This window comes from Gasterosteus aculeatus, chromosome 6 (genome assembly GCF_964276395.1).
Source record: "Gasterosteus aculeatus chromosome 6, fGasAcu3.hap1.1, whole genome shotgun sequence".
Classification (NCBI taxonomy): domain Eukaryota; kingdom Metazoa; phylum Chordata; class Actinopteri; order Perciformes; family Gasterosteidae; genus Gasterosteus; species Gasterosteus aculeatus.
In genome coordinates, this window is record NC_135693.1 from 7,357,045 (window position 1) to 7,377,656 (window position 20,612).

A 20,612-nucleotide genomic window follows, 5' to 3' on the forward strand; every position below is an offset into this window, starting at 1 on the left:
ACCCCGAGCACTCGGCTGCGTCTTCGGCGCGGCAGACGTGCTTCCGAGGATCCCGGAACAGGGTCCCTGCTGCAAAAATAATGGGCAGAATCCGATGGGAGAGAAAGCAACATCATCCCGTTTCCTCCGCCGTGTCCTCTGCGAGGCCGCTTCCCAATTAGCAACACCGCCGCTGCTGAGGGGAGATAACAATAGAAGCCCATGTATCCCCTAAAGAGCTCACAAGAGGACCTTTTATTACCGTATTGATGTCTCCTACATGTCACCACTGCCCTCACTTGCCTTGACGCATGCCTGCACATTTTATATGAGGGGGGGGGAAAAAAACACAGGAGCTGTAACTCAACACAAGAAGAAAAACAGCGAGACAAAACATGAGGCTGAAAGGTGCAATCTGTAATTAGTGGGATGCCGTTAGGAATAAATATGAAATAAGATACAGAGAGTTCAAGCTCCACAGGCAATTAAACAAAAAAATGATTAATGGGTGCAAGTACAAAGTGTTTCTGGCAAAAAGTCACATGACACCCAGTGGAATGAAGATCTGTGATGATATTAAACCCAATAAAACAACATCAGTGGCAGTTACAAAGACTTACAAAACAATTACTGATATTCCACTGATAGTTTATCCTTTCCTGAATCATAAGACTATTTCAGTATTGGGACGGATGGACTACAGAGCATCTCTCCAAGCAATAAGTGCTTTGACACTCGTAGGAAATATGAGCTTTTAGTACACAAAAGTGTTCAAGTTAGCTCACATTCTGTATAGCACCACAAATTAGTTATTTCACGTATAAAAGGCCACATAACTGGTCTAATTGTACTGAAAACACCAAAAAAAGTGCCTCGCTGACAAAGATTGAGAAAATGTATTAAAGTGTCTTCTATTTAGTAATTCTACCAAAATCCTTCATGTTTGTCCGTCTGTAGATGGATGAAAGGTTCCACGGGCTCTGCAGGGCTTTGTCCTGGAGACATTCAGCAGTATCACAGAGGCTGCTTGTGAGGCTTTACAGTAAATGGATAAGAGGTCAATCCAGCTGCAAAGCTGAGGTCAGGCTCTCAGAGAGCGCGTCTGTGTGTGAGTGGTCATAAAACCCTACATGAATCCATTTCAAACGCCCCAGCTGTCACTAAAGTACTGGTCCTCCTCCTCATCCTCCTCGTCTTCTTCCTCTTCTTCTGTAGTCCCGTTCCTCATGAGGTCATCATCTTGTAACCCGTTCACTTCCTCTTCCCCCTCTTCTTCCTCTTTCAGCTGTGCAAGCATGGCTTGTAAAGTGGCTTTTACTTCCTGAACCTCCCTTTCCAACGACTGTGCAGTGTGCGTTAAGGAAGAATCTGACACAAACGGAGAATCACATTAACATGCAAATAAAAAGCCCGCCAGCAAATGAATATCGGGGCAAATGTGACACTTGTGGCCTGGCGATGGTTAACGGTAACGGCCTTGACCTGACAAAGTCATCAATCTCCAGTTTGGCCACCAAACGGATTACCGGGACAGATCATCAAGTCATACCCAATTTAACCCCATCCAATTCCCTATTCATGAGCTCATCTGTGGAGCTGGGTGGCGGCGTGGGGGCCCAAACAAACAGACTGCCCAACTAAATTATTCATAAACCCTCAATGAAACAGGATACAGGCTGTCATTAGGGTGGGGGTTGTTTAACCCGCTTAGAAGATTGAATTAATCGTGCAAGTGTCCATCTTAAGTGGTGAATCAAAGGGATGGCTTCGATGACAGAGGACGCCCCGATGGGTCGTTTTACCGTCTGAATGGACATTGATCGTCCTCATCAATAATTAACCAGCCGTTAAAAAGCTTTTCATAAAAACTAAAGACAATATGCAACACTTTTAAGGCCATATGGTCCAAATAAGACCTTTTAAAACCAACCACATATTGACAGAGATTTGCCTACTTTTTCTTTTTTTTTTATTTCAGTCTCTGTAGTTTTCCATCTCTGGCCTTATATTGAGAGAAGAGACTCAATTAAGACCCTTAGAGACCGGGGGGTTTGATCTTCCTGTCACTATGGCAACAGTAGCATCATCCTAGGTTTCCGTTCCTCTTTTCTATTTCTGCAACCCAACAGCAAAATTGTCCCATATCTTCAGTGTCCTCTAGTGTCCACGGTGAATTTAGGATGGATGGCATGTAAGGACACGGCCACCGAGAGGTGGAAAGAAGCAGGCTCGTCTGTCTGTCTCCGACTGGCTGGCTGCACTGATATCATGCACTCTGACGAGGAGCCTGTACTGACCCCTGACAGCGCAGCGAGGGAAGTGAATCTCTAATCAGAGGCAAAAGAAATCTGGCCACACTTCAACAGGGTGAAGGACGTAGGAAATTATGCAGACCTTTTTAGAGATCCTAAAATGAAATCAATATCTTTATTAGATCAGTTTTGGCAGACCGTTTTAAAAGGCATGACACAAAATAAAAAGCATAACAGCAGGTTATACGGAAAAATAGACAAAATATTACCCCTTCTATCCACATTAATAGGCTTAATAAGGGGGGGAAAGTTGAGAGAGAGAAAAACATACTAATCTATTTCCAATCAGCTTTCTAATTAGCACGGAAAATTATGTATTGTAACCGGTAATCAGCTTCATTTGAGTCATTATCATAGATATTGTAATTTCCTCCGAGCCAGATCCAGCAAGTGGAAGTAAGCAGACGGAGGAGGGGGTGGAGGGGGGCGAGGGTCAGCGGGAGGGTGGACGTGACGATATGACGGGAGCAGAGTCATTACGGTGACATTCCAATTCGCTGCTCCCGTTCGCCGACTTTAATCTCAGCCCGTGGTGACTGGCAGCCCACATCAAGCGCCCCCCAATAAGCTCACGAGGACTTTTACCATTTTTCAGCAGGCATGTCAAGAAAGATCCTCTGATCCCAGTTTATCTGCAATTCCTTAGCTGAATGGTCCCATAATGTCAAATAAGACAGGTTGATTTTTTTTTCCCTCACAAAAGGTAAAGTCACAGAACATCAGAGGGCCTAAAGGTAGTTCGGCTGTGTGCTTTTTTTAGAGTGTAAAGACCTCGAGGAAACTAGGTCCTGAAGATGGATGGACAAAGACAGAAACACGCACAGGTAGCATACAGTATATTTAGAGAACAGTGAAAGGATATGGGTAAGGACACAGTCCCGGTTCAGTACGGCCGTCTGCAATTCATCTTCCAAGGTCAGCAGCCTATCACTGATCAGCTCGCAGCGCTCTGTCAGGGCCGCCGTCTCGCTGCAGCCATCCTGGCGAGGGTAAGGAATAAAACGCCGGTTAAAAGAAGAAGAGGATGACTGAAGCTGCAAATATATGCGTCTGATATTGTAGAACAGGAATAAAAGTCTATCTGACAATAACAGGCAACCTGAAAGGAAAACATGGAAATGATGGGAGGGGTTTTAGCACTGCAATATTGAGGAGCTTTGGAATAATTTGATAAAAACTGACTCAAAGCTAATTAAGCTGCTGGTTAGAATTTCACTTCCCAAAACTCACAAGAGACATTTAGAAGAGACCGGTCGGAATGGAAGCAGAGATATCCTTTCTTTCAGAGCGCTTTCCCACCGAACCCTTTTAGTTTGGTTAAAACAAACTCTGGTCCGTTAGCCTGGTTGGTATGATTAATTTGGGCGGGTGTGAAAGCGCTCAGTCAAAACCCGAACAGACCAAATCAAGTCGCCTGAAATCGTGGTTCTTATTCTGTGTCAAAGATAGAGCCGTTTGTTTATGATCAGAAAGCCAACGATCGTAACCTGATTTCAAACCTGATCGATACCGTATGCATGACTTAACTGATGTGCTTTGGATCCGACCGCGTACACTTTGTTAGTTATTTAGGTCTATTTAAAAAGTGTGTTAAAGAGCTGGCACAATATGCCAGACTCATTTCTGTACAAGACGCCTCCAGCGTGTGACTGTGCAGCGCCCGATGCTAATTTGAGTGTCATCTGGGAGCAACGGGGCTTTTGTACAGTTCTGTTTCTACCTGTTAGCCGTTGTTCATAACATGAGGACGACTTGCAGCCTTATAATACCAATAATGGTTATAATTCGCCTATTTGCACTCAACATAAAAATACACATCGGAGGATTAAAGTGCTGCATAAACTCGGCCCCCAGAATTGGATTCCCCCACGTTGGTCCTGATGATGGAAGAAGCCAGTCGCCAGAACTGTCTCATGCTCGTGAGTTGGTATCACCTCTTGTTTACTCGCATTGTGTATGTATAACCTTTCCCGTGGCGTCTACCAAATGAAAAAGCCCCCTGAGTCTCAGCTATAGATCAAGCTCCGAAAACACTGCATTCTATAATTCCCATTTTGCAACTGGAAAGTGTTTTAATAGCCGCCCTCTGCACGGTAACATCATACACATTTCACGTCTCCATTCTGTAATGCAAACTCTGTTTCTAATCATTTTTGTACATTAGTCCCTATTATTACATAATGCAAAGATCTGCATCCTTTTATCTCGTACGAAAGTAATGACAACAACAAACTGAATTTGAAACTATCTTCATTAGTTTGACTACTGTTTGGCAGGTTTGAGTGTGGCATTTGGTTGCCTCCATCTTGGCTTTTTGTGACCAGAAGTGACCCAACGGGGTGCAGTAAAGTACAATTGATCACTTTTAGGTGCCCGAAAAGGTTACAATGAACAGACAACCCCAACACACAGCAGTAGGCCGTTTGTTTGCCATTTGTTTTCTCTTTAGTCCATTTAATTCCTGTTCATTTGTATGTGTGCTCCCATGAGTCAGAGCGTAACACTGAGCCATTCGGTGTCACAAGGCACATTTCATCTGTTTGACAATAAATTCTCAAAATGGTTTCAGATACGAGTCTGAAGGCTGCCCAAATCTCCGTTTGTTAAGGCATCAAGATCATGGTGTACAAAATAAACACACCACATGGGTCTGCACGTCCCCCGGAGGTTGCTGGTGGAAATGTCAGGGGTGATGGAGGAGCAGAGTGCAGCAGGGAGCCGAGCTGGACAGAATTAGAACGGCCCCTTTGCAGACGTCGTGTCCTAGTTTCTTTACACTTATCAAGCGTAGGGAACGCAAACACACGCGCAGGAGTACACAGACACACTACAGCAAATAGACACACACAGACGTGCAAGCGCAGGCCGTCGAACGCATGGAAAGTCTAATCTGACTCATGGCTGCAGGTAGAAAACATCGAGTCCCTGCAGCTCAGAGGTGTCAAAACAATGAAGGGAAAGTTGCGTCTCTGTCCTGGAACCGCACTTATTCTCCGAAATGTCGTGACACCCCAAAAGAAATGTACAACAAAAGGCGCGAGGCACATCGATAGTCTTCCCTCGTGCAATTAAGGACTTCGAGTTGAAAAGCTCACTGGACAAACGATTTAACGTCACGTTTTTTTGTGTGCGAGGCATTTAAACGAACAAAGACTCTTTGACGCAGCTCTGTCCTCGGGCGTCACCTCGGTGTCTCATGGATCCCTGTCCTCCTATTCCATGAAGCACTTACAGACTGACCGAGCTGTTTGTTTGTCAATGTTAGCAGCTTCTTTAGCAGATAAAAGCCCTGTGCTTGTTCAGCTGATTGATTCTATACTTTACAGCCTCCAGTCAGCGTTCGAATAATCAATAAAGCCAGAGGATAGAAGACTGTGTGCAGGATGACACTGTTGGAAAACATCCCTTAGCACACAAACCTCTTTAAACAAGTATTAAAAAGATGTTATCTTGCTCCTGTAGGTGATCAACACAATACAAATGGAAAAAAAATAAAACCTCTGAAATGAGATTTCAACAACACGGCAATTTGTATCGTAGAATCCCCGGCGTACATGTATTGGCGTGTTTATTCCTGATTCCCACATTACTGCTTATGTTATTCCAACAAAGGTAAACAAAGCCGACTGCAGAAGCACAGATTGTTTAGAAATTCAATATTCCAACTCATGTTTGCGGCGGTATGGTTATTTAAGCAATACAGCGCGAGAGACAGCAGGTAATTGTGGATGTTCCCACGGGTGATGTAAGAGGCGATACGAAGCAATTATATGCCACTGGTACAACTCTCAAGGTCACAATTGATTGTGCCAAACAATAAAGCCGCTGAATTCATTTTGAACTCAAAGAGAAATTGGCCGGCTTGTGATTTTCTCGTGTTTTTCTATCAGCGATGCCTTTATTAGTAAGTTACTGGCGCCGCACTTGGGAATCAGTTTCAAGGACCGTCTGCGAGGTCGTTTAGAAACGAGTGCAGTTACGCGCTGAGGCGATGACGTCTGCAGCTTTGCCCCCAAATCTGTACTGGACACTACAAAGCATTTTCCCACCAAGCGAGACAAAGTGAGGGATATTCTACAAAGTCTGATCAACACCTGCATTTGTTTTCTGTCTGATGCTCGTACTTCTTGCACACATAATATTTACTCTATTAGGAGATTTAATCGACCGATCTGTGAAATTAACTTTCTCCACTAAGAATATTAATTCCAACAGACGTGCTAATAAGTTTCTGCTAGCTCTTAAATGCTTTTTAGTGAATTTGTTAGCTGAATTAGTTAACTGACAAAGACCTATTGTAAGTAGCTAGAATATAAGTATTCCAAGTACTTTTTTTTTTATAACGAACTCACACATTTCAAGCAACTCTGCAAAGTGCAACTGAAAATGTCACAAAGAGAAAGTGTCTTTTTACAAACGGGATACTTTTATTTAGCACTACTTGTTTTAACCTCATAACCATTCTCAGTTTGCTTAATTGTTTTGCATTCAATGTTGGAAAATTGTATCCATTTCCTGCTAGTTACGGCAACAACAGTATATGAAGATCGCATCAATTAGAAGGCTGTATAGAATTTTGACACAGATCATCCCTTTGAACAGGGTTAGTGTAAAATCACATTACCCCAAAAAACACTGCATTAATAAATGTCATTGGAAGCAGCTAACACTTCAATTCGGTAATGCATTTAAACGTACAAGGTAGTGCGAGTCAGTATGAAGCAGGTAGTGTAAGGACCTTGAGAGGATGAAAGAACAATTAGGAGAGATTCTAAGAGCAAAGACACACTAGCGCACACACACCAATCAATCTCCATTGTGGCAGCGGCTTGGCAGCGGCTAAGTGGAAATCATTTACTTAAAGTCATTACGGAAAGGAGAAAGAGGTCAGAGGGAATCCAGCTCCTCCGCAGCGCCGTCCCAACCGCGTTGAGACAAACGCACCGTCACCATTCAACGGCCGTCACATCAAACACTCAGCGACTCGTCACACTGTGCGATGTATCCACCGCGATTCCACGTTGCACACGTCACCGTCCCATCCACCAGCTGACCATTTCAACCATAGCTACTGTTGCTAAGCGTCCCATTCTCACACAAGTAACCGGTGGTTTTCCTCAACAATGGCTCCTTGATTTCAGACTGCAGTAGACAAAGGCAGGTTTCTCATTTCTAGCTGGAATTCAAAGGTTTTGGCAGCTGAAAAATGACAACTGTCTCAGGCAGATTTCACAGTTGTATTGTGGCACAGTTGTATAACCGGAGCTCCGTGATGTAGGAAGCCAAAAGTTAGCGTCCTTTTCACTTGTTTACATGTGGAGACAACACAGAAGCAAGGCGTGTATAGAACCTACAACTGTACTTTGACCGTCGCCCGAGAGGCTTATCGGTCTCTGCCAGACCAACCGATTGCTCTTTTCGTTACAAACATCTGTACATCCAGGATGAAATAAGACTCACATCAGTATGTTCTGACTTGAAACCCTCCATGAGACACTCTCTAAAAGAAGTACATATATCCATGTTTCTCCAACCAGGTGCAGATGAATATAAATGTATGAATTTAAAGCCGGGAGGCGTTGAAAGGGGAATACACACTGAGCAAAAGTCTTCCCTGTTTACATAAAGGTCGGTTTATGTTATTGTGCAATCTCAGACAGCCGCGACCGCCCGACCCTTCTCATGTAGATCAGTATCAACCGGACGGCCAGAAAGGCGGCAAAGGTCACGTTTTGCTTATGGTCAACTGAGGGATTCCTGTGCATCGCAGCGAGCCCTTTAATTGCACCGGTAACATTCCACTATGTAGGGACAGTGTTGGCGTTACCAACCTCGGCGTGATTCTCCTCCATGCAGAACAAAAACTCCTCCAATTTCTGCAACAAAAGGGGAACATTTGTTGAGGCCACATTGCTCATGAATTATTGAAAATGCAATTATGTTATCTGTGTACTGTATGTGCGCAGCATCATCATAATGAGGAGGAGGTTGTAATTATTCAGCACCAAAACTGACAAGGAGGAAATAGATTAACCGGCTCATCTGTACTGCAGGTTTCCTTTGTTAGTATTCAAAGCGTGTTATTGTTATTCTTCACTAAGGAAGTAATTATAACTGTACCTAATCGAGGCAAACATATTGTTTTTGGCTTTAGGATAAGTACGTAAGAAGGCAGAGTAACAACAACAATTAGCTCAATTTTAATCATTTATTAATCAAGAATTACGACACATGTAACTTCATGCTCGGTACGCTATCTGAGATCAGACCATTTAATCGCTAAATCTTTTGAACCAGTCCCACAAACTGGATATTCTTTGTTCTTTTCAATTACTTCCAGCATGTAATCTGTCACAGGCAGTTTTATAGCTTGGAAGGTTTTAAGCTATTGTCTGTTGCCCTCAGATGCAAAGCCTTTTGATATGTGGGTCCTTGAATATATTTAGAAAAGTGACATAAGCAGAAATATACTGAATGGCTAAAGTGTTATTATAACATCAAGATTTCCAAGATGTTTCTAAATTGTTTGCTTTTCGGGAAGGAAAAAGCCAGAGCTGCAGGACCAAAAGTGTCCACTTAATGTGCTGCTATCCCACTTTTCTCTTCGACAAAAGATTGAAAGAATATTTTCTACTCTAATGTTAAACATGTTTTGCATCCCTGTGCGTGAACGCCGTAGGTTCTTTTTACCGTATTGTGTGCGAACCAATTCAACGTAAAGTTGAAATTTGTAAATAGAACAGCGCTAATGATCTGAAATGATCATGGATTCCTGCCAAAGCGTTGAACTTGCCAAAATGTATTTTTCAAGCCACCTGTTTTTAGCTCCTAGGATGCAGGTGACAGAGTGAACAGGACGGAGACAAAAGAGAGAAATGGTTGGCTGTCTCACCTTTTAGTTCTCTGAGAAATGTTAGGAGGGGCCGGGCTTTTGGGGGGAGAAAGGAAACCAGGGAAAAGAAGGGAAAGCAGAAAATGGATCCATGCAGTTTGTAAAAACGCTGTCAGCCAGGGTAGGGAAAGAAGACGTCAATGCAAGGTTTATAGTTATGGCTGCACAAAGACCTGTGAGGGGAGGTTAAGAGGGTGCAACAGTTGAAGAATTAAATAAGAATGTCAGTTTTAATACACGCATGTGGGAATTCTGCCAACTATCACCATTAAATTCATTTAGAAATATTTGAGTAAATCCATGAAAACAAAGCAAACAGGATAGAAATACGTCTTTGTGCTAAACTAATGGATTGTAGTCTCACAAAAGCTCTCGGGTAGATGTGCTATTTTTCGGGGATTTTTTTCATGAATGTTGGCTTTGTTCCTATCTCAAACCAGTCTGTCAGACTGAGTGGGCGGAGGAGTGTGATGGGAGAATGAGTTGGACTCTGCCCCGAGGCGGTGGACCTCAACTCACTATGGATGAGCCGGCACAGAGCGTGCACGCACACACACACACACACGTATGCGTTCACGCTAAACACATGTAATCACGCAGAAAGAGGCTCTTAAATCTGCACTTTGTAGAAAGAAACTCTTCATGGAAGCCAAAAATGGTCCAAGCGGTTGGCACCCACATTTTCCTCGTTTGAAAAAACTACCTCTGAGCAAAAGTGCTAATGGCCTGCTGCTCATCTGGCTGAAGCCGACAGACTTTCATATTCTGAGAACGGCGTATGAACTAAAAAAAAAAAAAAACTCCTCTACCGTCAAGTGGTGAGAATGACCGTGCAGGCACACAGTAAAAAAGAAAGCTAGAATAAGAAGTGAATCTTTTAAATAAGACTTTGCTCAGTAGCAAAGCTGTGTTGTCATGTGTTGAAAATGTGTAACACATAAATGATGGACGGCCTCAAAGGGGCATCTTCTATATTTAAGATCTAAATGTCTGTTTGCACGGCACACGTCGCTCCGTCATGTACCGCGGTGTGAAAGCACAGGCGGTACCTTTGTGAACTCGGAGTTCTGCAGGTTGGCCTCGGGACACCAGCGCCCGCCGAGCGCAGTCAGCATGGCACAGTCTTCTTCTTCTTCTTCTTTGGTGCACGGCCGGGTTGGAGGATGAACCGCTGCAGCGGGGGGGTCCTCGACGTCTCCTCCGCTGCAGCGGGGGGTCCGCAGCTGGAGGCCTCGCAAGAACAGGTGACAGGCCTCCAGGTCGGCGTCCCAGATCCGCTCCAAGCCCGGACAGCCACAGCTATAGAGACAACAGACCAACACAAGACACAATATGTTACCCTTAGAATGTCTAATGGAAGACATCAGGGGAAAAAAAAAGAAAAAACACAATTCTGCAGCACACAACACAATCTGGTGCAATCCAGAAAATTAAAAATATGATAGTTAGATATGGCATAACACTGAAACTATACTTAACAGCTGTAGATGTATTCATATATATTATTTATTTGGTCTTTTTACTCGTTATCTAGCTACTATACTATCTAGATGGGAGACATTTAGCTTAAGTGTGTTGTGAAATCATTCAATGCATTTTGATGCCATCTTGCATTTCTACATCTGATCGTGTTGAGCTCATCCAATTCAGTGCTCTAAGGATGTAATGAGCAAAATCTGATTAGAGATTTGACTTTGCCTATAGCTTTTACAATTAAAAGGTGATTATGGAATCATTATGGCGCACAAGCTATTAAATTAAATGTGTTTGAAGCATCATTCTGCAGTATAGCTTCCATTCCCCATCTCACCATCTGTGTCGCAAATGTCTCGTTTAATGTGCCTACGCACGCGTCAGTTTCCATATTTTTCTCGTCAACTTGAATCTATTGCAACTTTAGCGTGGGAAGTGACGTGCAACGTGGCTGTAAAGGAAACTCAGGCACGCAGCCACTCAACCAACCAGTGTACGAGACCTTTAGAGGTGGTTATAGGTGAAGTAAACAGAGGCCGGCAGCTGCTCTAAAGCTGCGTATTTGCTCCCACTTTTAGCTTAACTATAGGCTCGTTTTCTGTCTGTAGCTCGGCTGAGGTACAACAATGAGGCAACGCAATGCTAAACATAGTTTGTTGTGTGTTACAAGCGCGTTGTGATCGAATGCTGACGCCACGACGACGCCAATGCAAGAGCAACTTCCACTGAGTGTGATTGTCACGGCGGAGAACTGCTGCGCGACAGCTGAGCGCAGTAGTTGTAAAGGCACAGGAAAGGACATCTTTAATAACATCTCTATAATGGAGCCCTGACAAAAGAGTGTGGGGGCGGGGATGAATCATTCAAAGATTGTTATTCCATTGACAAACCGTAATGAGCGCGAGCGGCCTCGTCGTGCGCTGCCCTTCTCTTCAAAGAGCTGCAGCAGAGACAGAAGACAGAGCCAGGTTGTGTTCATCTCTGCTGGGGTCACTGAGCAGGAGTTCAGGGGGAGGACGAGAAGATTGCTTTTTGTTTATCTACTCAGTGAGTTACCATCCGTCATCCCTTTTTTTCCCCCCACTCTCCCTCGGCGCTGACCTTTTGTAACGTCCCGGACCAAAGCTCCCAGTGTTACAACGGAGGGTTCCAGTGAAAAAGCACCTGATTGAATGCGTTATTTAGAAAATGAGCAACGGGGTCACTGACCAGTGGACTTCTCCCTTCATCGTAGCATTATTTAGGTTAAACTGGTCGCTGTGTGGGAGCTCTGATTGACTCTATATGTTTCCCTTATTCTTTCAGCAACCTTAGTTAACAAATTATTCCTAAATGATTGTGGTCCCAGGTGATATTTTAGGACTAAATATATTGATCTAGCTAATCTATTTTCAGCTTTTTGACATGGTTTAGAGGAACAAGGATTTTTTCCTTTAAAAGGATGAGAAAGATACGTGGTTTATATTAGAGATGCATCCACCATGAGGTGCCCTAAGCACACATGTATTAACATACAAGCCCTGTGATGTAGTCCCACAACATATTCAGCATTTTCATTAGAGTGCCTCCCTGCTGCGCAATTAAGATTTGAGAAATCGCTCATTCAACATCTCATGTAAACAAACTCAAAGGCAGAATACACTCAGACAATAGTGTTTAATCTCTCCCTCTGTTCCATCCACTCTCACCATCACGAGGCCCCCTAAACAAATTGAACGCCACTTGTATTCCAGCCCGTCTCTGGCCTGAAAGGGCTGCCAACCCCCGTACTTTGCCAACGCACGCCTCTCAGACGTTCCCTAACCTTCATTTGGCACCCAGACAATGGAAAAAACTGCCGTGCCCCCCCCCCCATCCCCTCCAACACCCCTGGCCCCGCCACTTCGCTATGCGGCTTGTGTGGGGACGCACCCGGTGAGCCATGCCATTGTTATTCTCTCTTCTGAAGTGGAGGGGAACACACTCGCACACGGGTACGGGGCGGGCGCGCGCGTTAGCTTCCACTCAAACCTCATCAATCACCCCCTGTGGGGAGTCACTTTTTACACAATTCCTTTTTTTCGAAAATGTCAAAGCGTCATCGTCAAAGAGGCGAGCTTCCGGCTCGAGCGTTCATAGCGCGGAGGACGCGGACAACAAGTCGGCTCTTTCCCCTCTATGGGGGCGGCGGCGGGCCTCCTGGTGCCCGTGGGGACGCGCCCCCCCTTACCAGGGGGGGGTTAATTGGTGGCAGCCACCATCCGCGTGGTGAGGGTGCTGACGGCCCCCGTAATAAGGAGGAGAGGCTGACGGGCACACTCCTTCTGCTGTGGTGTCAGCCCCTCCCGTGGGACCGCTGACTGACAGGACTGCTCTTTCTGCTGCGGGCGTCACGTTGCCGCACGGACGCAGGAAGCACTGTGAGGATACGTGCCGGAAGGAGGGAGCGGGGGCGGCGGCCTGGCTCAGCTGGGACGAGCGGGTTCAGTTAAGACCTCCTGCGGGGTGCAGGAGCACAAAGCGGAGCCCCCCACACTGTCTGGCCCGTGTTCTGAACTCTGCTCGGCATCCGGTTCATGCGCTCAGCCGCATCCTCGGGTCTCACACATGAATAGCAATGGCGGACCGCCTGTGGAAACACAGGCCCTATCTTCAGTCACAGCGGGAGGTTTTGAGCTATCAAACTATCAGCCATTTCCCAGAGACATTATTATCCAGGATAGAATTAAATGAATGCTGAAGCTTCATCTCAGTGCTCCTGATATTTAGGATCCCTATAAGCCATAAAACACCAAAGGAGATGATGATGTTTTCACCTTTAATCACACAGCAACATCTCAAATAACACCAACGGAGGAGAGGTGCTAATATTCTGGTGGCATTCAAAGGGAGAATGTGTGATGGTGAACAAGCTGTGTGGCTTGATATCTGGGGAGTTGTTTTTTTTAACAGCGGACAACCAAGTTTCCTCTGTTACATACACATTTATTTGTCTTCTAGGTTCACATTTGTGTACATTGAAAGTACTAATAGTTTTTTTTTTTCACTCCCTGCTCAGCAAGTCCTCGTTTTAACTGGAGAACATGTCTCTTCCTAGTATGTTAATGACTTCTAGGGCCAGTTGCATTGTCTCCATTAAATATGATAAACGACATCCAAATCCTAACAGAAGAATGCATTAATGTCGGAAATATTCAAGAGGCATTTCCTAATGAAGCATCTACATAATGTATTAAACAACTGTGCACTGCTGCTCGTCTGAATGAAAAATGTTTTTTGTTCTGGTGACACACTTACAGCATCTGCGCTGATCTAACATCCTGTTCTAGTCTTTAGCAAGGAAGAAATAATTGGTTTTTTCAACACCTCCCGTCTCCACGGAGACCAGACAGCTCACCAGTACTAATCTGCCTCTCTCCTCCTCCCTCCCCGCCTCCCCCTCTTCCTCCCCTCACATCACATCTCCAGCGCACTCCATCAACAGTAATGTACGTTAGAGCTGACTTGTGAAATTTACAGTGGAGAAAGGGTACGTGCGTGTGCGTGTGTGTGTGTGTGTGTGTGTGTATACTCGTGTGAGGATAATTGCCCATTCAATCAAGCCAAATATGTGTCACTGTGCCAAACTGGAGCTGGAAGAAGCTACTGGCCCTCGCCTGGAGGCAAAGCTGTATGTGATTTGATCTGGACCACTTTTGGTTATGGAAGCTGATCCAAAGCTGCTGGGCCAATAAAATAATATACATCATATGTGATGAGCAGGAAAATTAGTTTAAGGTACCCAATACCAACGAAGGTCGCATAGTGTGATTTTTTTAATTCAAATGTGTAATTAGATGCATGCATAACACAAAATAGTTTTACTTTCTGGATATTTATTAAAAGGGCAGATATAAAGACCTCAGTAGCCAGACTTTTCTGGAGGCGTAGCCTTCAATTATGCATTATTGTTTCATTGATATTGGTAGTGTGGGACTGAGGGGACAGAAATCTAATTGAAACCGGATTGAAAATCTCTAAAGTTTACCTCAAGGGAGAATAAATGCATAAAATATATATTTTTTTAAATTATAAACATTTTTTCATGGTTATTTAAAGGGGCAATCCAGTGATTTGACACTTGAAGCTCAGTTTACTTCTCACAAGCGGTGCTATTCAGAGAAGCTCTCCAAAATGTGAAAAGAGATCACCCTGTTGTTACGCTCGCGGCTTGCATTATGGTATTTATAGGATCCAGACTATGACTTGTAGTGTGTCGAATAGGCTGCACCTATTTTTTTTAAATGCTCTCACATTCCTTATTCCTTGTCGTTACATATGACAGACAGGCACTCTGAAAACACAAAGCGGCCCTATAAGCTGCCCTATTGACGGAAAGGTTCCCGAGGCTTGCTGCCCTGCTGGGCACTGAGATCTCAGCCATGTGGCACCTTGACCTCGCGGAGCCTCGTCCCCCCACCAAGAAAAGCCGATGGCATTGCCGCTACTCTGCGCTGTCTGTGTCGATGGAGACAAGCCAAACGTCTCAGATCTCCACGAGGAAACATAAACGCGAGCGTGGCGTCGAAACTTTCTCGGATAAGTCTGCTACTCGGCACATCGCGGTCCTGTTGTGTAACTGTCGCCCTCAGCACAGGAGACCCGTCCTCCGTTATTTAGGACCCCGGAGGCGCAGATAGAAATGACAGAACTGAGATAGTTTGTACAAAGGGGGGTAATGTGGCAACTGAGCCGACATGGAGGAATGACAAACCAAACATGCAGAAAATTTTGGGAGGATGTGGGAGGAGGGAGACAAACTGTGCAGGTGAGAGATGGAGAGGAATGTGGGAAAGGCGTGAGAAAAAGGTGCGAGTGCACGATGAGATGGTTGAGTTGACGTAATCAGGAGAGGGGTTGCTCTGCTTAGAGAACAAAAGCATCCTGCAGGATGCTTCTCAGTTTATCTTTTTTTATTTTTTTTGTTACTCTTTAAAAAAAAAAAGTCTTCATCAATTCTGTACTAAAAAGGAAGAGACGGCACAAAGCACTCTTACCTGTGCAATCTGTCCTCCAGTAACTTGACGTACTTGGTAGTGTTCTCCTCCAGCCTGCTTTCTATATGGAGAGAGAAGCAGAGAGAACAGCCTTTTACGGGCACTTCATTTACTACTTGTATTGCCCATGAGGGAGTATCCTAGAAACAAATCACAACTTTTATACAATTAAAGCTGACTTAGAATTAGCTACAATATATAAAGCCACTGTATGGCAGCAATAATCTCTGCACAGAAACTGCAACAGCACCAATCGGTACAAAAGGTGCAGCTGGCTCGCACACACAGTTGAGGAAAGATGGTTGTCACTGCTGTAAGAGGGGATCGTGGTGGAGACGGCCTGAGGATTAAAGGGGATTCTAACATGGCATCGATAGGTCTGCAATACAGAGCCCTTCCGTGGGGCATAAAGTTGGACGGAGGGCTTATGTTGCTTCCTGTGCCCGTCTGCCAGCAGCGAGCTGCGCCTGAGGAGGCAGACGCAGGCTGGCTGAGTGTTAGTCAGGATGGAGAGGAGGGCAAGATGAGCGGCGTTAATGAGCTCATGTATGAAACATGAGAATAGCAGCAGCAGCAGGTCTTTAAACACAATAGGATGCACTTATATCAAATTGCGCCCTATATACACACATGCACACACACAAGCTATAAGGTCCGATAGAACTCTCCTCCTCCCCACTCATGGATCTGTTCATCCCAGCATCTGTACAGCGCAATGATCAGAGTGCTTTCCCACTGGTGATGTCTGACAACAGAGGCACTGATTGCAAATTTGTTGGCCACAGTCTGACTTGCCGATTCCAATCTGTGCGGACCTGTAGTCTCTGAATGTATTTTTACCACATGCCTGAAAAGGTATTTCAACACATATCAGCGGATACCGTCAATAATTCAGTTTTCCTTTGTTTTAATAGTGTCAGCTTCAGTGGTTTCTGACTTTAATATATATATAATTCTAAGGGAAATTAAATAAATGATTTAGATATATGCTTTGAAAAAGAATCGCTGCATTAATAGTTTAAATGCTGTCTGGTAAGCTGCTCAGTGAGTAAATTAAAACCTTCCTAATTCACTCTCTAATATCTGCTTTATAGTATCTCCAACATATGGACCTGTCACTTGGATTCCTCTGAACAGCATGCATGGGAAGGAACTACTTTGTTATGAGGTTCTGATTAAACAAGACGTCTGTCTTTGCGGCGACGACGCTGGCGTCCAAGCTAGAAACAATAACAGACTACAAACCCATAAAAAAACACGATGAAGTCCCAAGCGGACGTTCCAAGGAATGCAAAAATGGTTGGAAGCTGCTGTATTAGCTTGCTCACACAGGGAAAAAGTTACCTAATTGGCTGCTCAGAATCACTGTTTGAAGTATAATTTGTATCATTGTCTTGATAGTAGTTATTAGACAGCATCAGCTCCAGGACGTGACGAGCTGGGGGCTGGCACAGCGGGGGGAAGAAGTCTCAGACTAAGGGCCTGTGCGCGCGCACACACACACACGCACACACACACCACTGTGCTCGATTAGAGGGAGGCCACTGTCGTGGCTATCAAATATGTGGTTGGCAGATCTGGTGTATGCGGACCAGACAGCTCACTTACCACGCTTCTAATTGCTATGCGAGATCCTATCCCACCTGACAGAGTCTCCCGTGTCAACTTCCATTCATGTCGGCTCCGTTAGGCAGCGTGCAAGGAGATAGCCATTGAATAATACATGGGGGTATTAAGGCTGACTTGGAATGGCACAGGGCATGTACAGATGTGAGATGATTAAGTAGGCTACCGCTGGAACAAGAGCAGGAGCTAAATTTAGAAATTATATACATTGAGGAAAAGAAACGGTCAATACTAAAAGCGGATGAAAAAGGGAGATATGTCATATATTGTCTTAACTGTTAACTTAGTATCTATTTCCATGCTGGTGCACTGGAGGCAGTGTGCCACCCTGTCGCCATGCCAACCGGTGGCAAATTCGAGTGAGCCTCTTCGGGGTGTGACGGATGAAAATAATCTTTTCTTTATAGAACGGGACAAGACATCAAGCAGCAGAGCCTCCTCCTGTGCTGAGTGGAACCAGAGCACTGGCTGATATCGCCGCTTCCTGTTAGTCTGCGGGAGGCTGGCGTCATTGGCAGGCCATGCGAATGAAATCGGCACTGAAAAGCCCATGAAGAAGAGAGCCTGTCTGTTACATGCAGTAGTATTTTGGGGTTTTGAAGATACCTCACAAAGGCGATCACAGAGCCAGCGCTGGGTAAATTCATGAGCTTTTGCGTGATCTCAGCGGGCACTAAACCTCAGGGATTCCTGCCAAGGACCTCGGCCAAAATCAAAGAGGCCATTCATTAAAAAAATAAACACAACTGCGACACTATTGAAAGAACATGAGAATGTGGTGCTCTGGGTTAGAAGAGAAAGAAAAAAAGATCTTGCCTAATCTAGGTCAAAATACTTCATTATTCTAATGAAGAAATAATTACTTCAGCTAAATAGATGGAAAGTTCATAACAAAAAAAAAATTACAATCAGCAAAGCAAATTGAGCGGACATATCGCAGAGGAAGTTATGGGCTTTAAACGACGGCAATGTTTTAGCGTTTGCCGCTGCATTATGAGTATTTGAACAGCTCTCTAATTGAAAGCAAATAGTGCAGTAATTTCTTAATTGCCTCGTAACAATGGAAGCAACCAACATCTGTGAGGCCTTGTCGTCGTCAAACAAACGAGAGGCGGCGCCGCGCTAACGCAGCACTGCCGATGCGCCTGCCATAAAGGCCCGCGCATAATAAGGCAGAAGAGAAATTGTGTGTCTTTGTAATTGAGTTGAAGGCACCGACGGTGATTAATGTGTTTGAAGCTCGGCTCGGGCTGTTTGAGTGCAACGGCACCGCAGGTAACGCAAACACAGACGTGTGCAGACGCTGACATTGTGCGGCTGTATGCGGACGTAGCGGCAGCCAAGCAGCACAGCTAATGAAGGCAGAGGGACGGGCTGATATCTCAGGCAGACACGCAGCAACCCGTGGTGCTCTGAGGCTGCGGGATCACAAAGCACAGCGGCGCACACAGATCGCAGCCGGCGTGGAGAAACATTTGTGGGGCTACGTATGAATGCACAACAAAAGGAATCATTATAGCACAAAGTGCTCTATATATATATCATTTTTGGCTACTGAAATACTCTGACTAAAATGTTAGACATGCTCACTGCCGTCATAACTCAAGTTGATCTCTGTTAATAGATTTTTTTTACTTTGCTGTGGGCTGCAAAGTAAATAAATACATTTTTTGGCTGGGCAGCACAAATAAGAAGTCTCTAAATTGCGGGGCCATAAAAGCTTTGAAATACCATCTCGACAGCTCACATCCCTGCTCCATTAAACTGACGTCCTATTATTTCCTCAGTATCCTTTGAGAAACTCCATTAGCACTGGGCTAATACATTTTCCACCAACAACCTTTCTCTGAACTAGCCATGCTAGCTGCTCTCTCAGGCTGTACTCAGTGCTTTTAGCCAAAGCTGACGTCAGCGTGCTAACATGCGCCCAATGGCGACGCTGACGTCGCCATGAGAACAGCAGTTCTAATGTTCGCCACGTTTGGCTTGTTTAACGTGTTAGGATGCTAACATTTGTAATCGGCAACAGCTGAGGGTGATTGGATTGTCCTGGAAGTTTTGCTGCTATTTAGTCAGAAACCAAAGTATTTGACCACCAAGTGATGGGACTAGATGGAAAGTCTGATGATGATCCTTTCAGCAGTTGATTAGCTATTTGAGTCTGGACCAAAGTGGTGGCGCTAACATGCTGCTAAGTTGGCGAAAAAACAAAGCTTCACCGGTGAAACCCAATCTCCCATTCGAGTCGTAACAAATGCAAATGGTGCTTAGAGCCATTGTAGCAAAACCTCAGACAACCTCGTTCTGTTTTATGAAGTAATTCAGATGGTTATGAATGAAATAAAACTCACAACGCAGTGATTCCTCCACTGAATCACTGGGAAAATAAATGAATGCTGCCAAAACGTCAGTGACAAAAAGGAGGAAACATTCTCCCGGGTCCACTTAACCACTACAGCGCTCTCAATCATTTAGACACTCTTTAGGAGAAGAGCTGTTTATATGTTCCATCATGTTCTCAACAGAAGCACCCTGATAGAAACGGGGTCATGAATAAATCATGTATGTCCTTGTCCTTACTATTTGCACTCCATTATGAGGACATTAATTTAATTACACAGACGGACAGCATTTAGATGTTCACTTCAGGTGCTGCTCTGGTATGGAAGGCCGAGTTTGGTCTGAATGGACTCCCGAATCCCTCCTCAGGAGCATAAAGCACTGCATGAGTGGGAGATGTTTAAAGGAAGAATAGATGGTGGAGATGCAGCTGAGGACCAAAAAAAAAAACCTTACACTAATTACATTTGTCCCAGTGGAGCCATGTGGAGACGACAGCCTGACTACAGAATGTACCACCTGGCTACTAACAATAGCATCAAATAAGCATTGATAGAATACTTTGATAAATCAGGAGTGCGACACTCTGACACCCCCTATTTGAATGTCCTCACCCCTGGGGGTCATTTACTCGTGTTATTCAGCTCTTCAATTATTTATTTGTAAATTTAGTCTCACTCCAGATCTCTCTTGGGGGCAAAATTATACTCTCAGCGGGGAATCAAACCTCCGGCTATAATGGGTTTGGTATTCATCAGCACTCCCGCCAACGGCAATTAGGGACGTAATGGCTCCCAGGCGCCAAAAAAAGATCCCCCCCCCCCCACTACAGAGTACGCTGGGCGGAGACGCTCAACAAGCTGAAGCTGTCCAGTTTAACTGGATGCATCTGCATGGATCTTGTCCAGGTATCTACGTGTTGCTTTGGAGCCCATGCCATGACAACCAGCCTTTTGAAGAAGGCTTTAATGGTGG

The 20,612-nt window shown here is 44.7% G+C and overlaps 1 protein-coding gene across 4 annotated transcripts in view; it reads right to left on the reverse strand.

The window, feature by feature from the left end:
• Positions 1-375: 375 nt before the first annotated feature.
• The window catches only part of disc1 (DISC1 scaffold protein), a 39,263-nt gene continuing 19,026 nt past the window's right edge, over positions 376-20,612 (reverse strand). For 2 of the 4 annotated variants that reach the window (XM_078104032.1, XM_078104034.1), the window contains exons 10-13: positions 15,672-15,732; positions 10,233-10,482; positions 8,123-8,167; positions 2,396-3,271 (exon numbers count right to left, since the gene is read on the reverse strand). In XM_078104032.1, coding sequence (XP_077960158.1) covers positions 3,020-3,271; positions 8,123-8,167; positions 10,233-10,482; positions 15,672-15,732 — 608 coding nt within the window. In that variant the 3' untranslated portion in view covers positions 2,396-3,019. Of the gene's footprint in view, positions 3,272-8,122; positions 8,168-10,232; positions 10,483-12,293; positions 13,265-15,671; positions 15,733-20,612 lie in introns of those variants that run through there. The other 2 variants (XM_078104033.1, XM_078104035.1) reach the window with 2 other exon arrangements.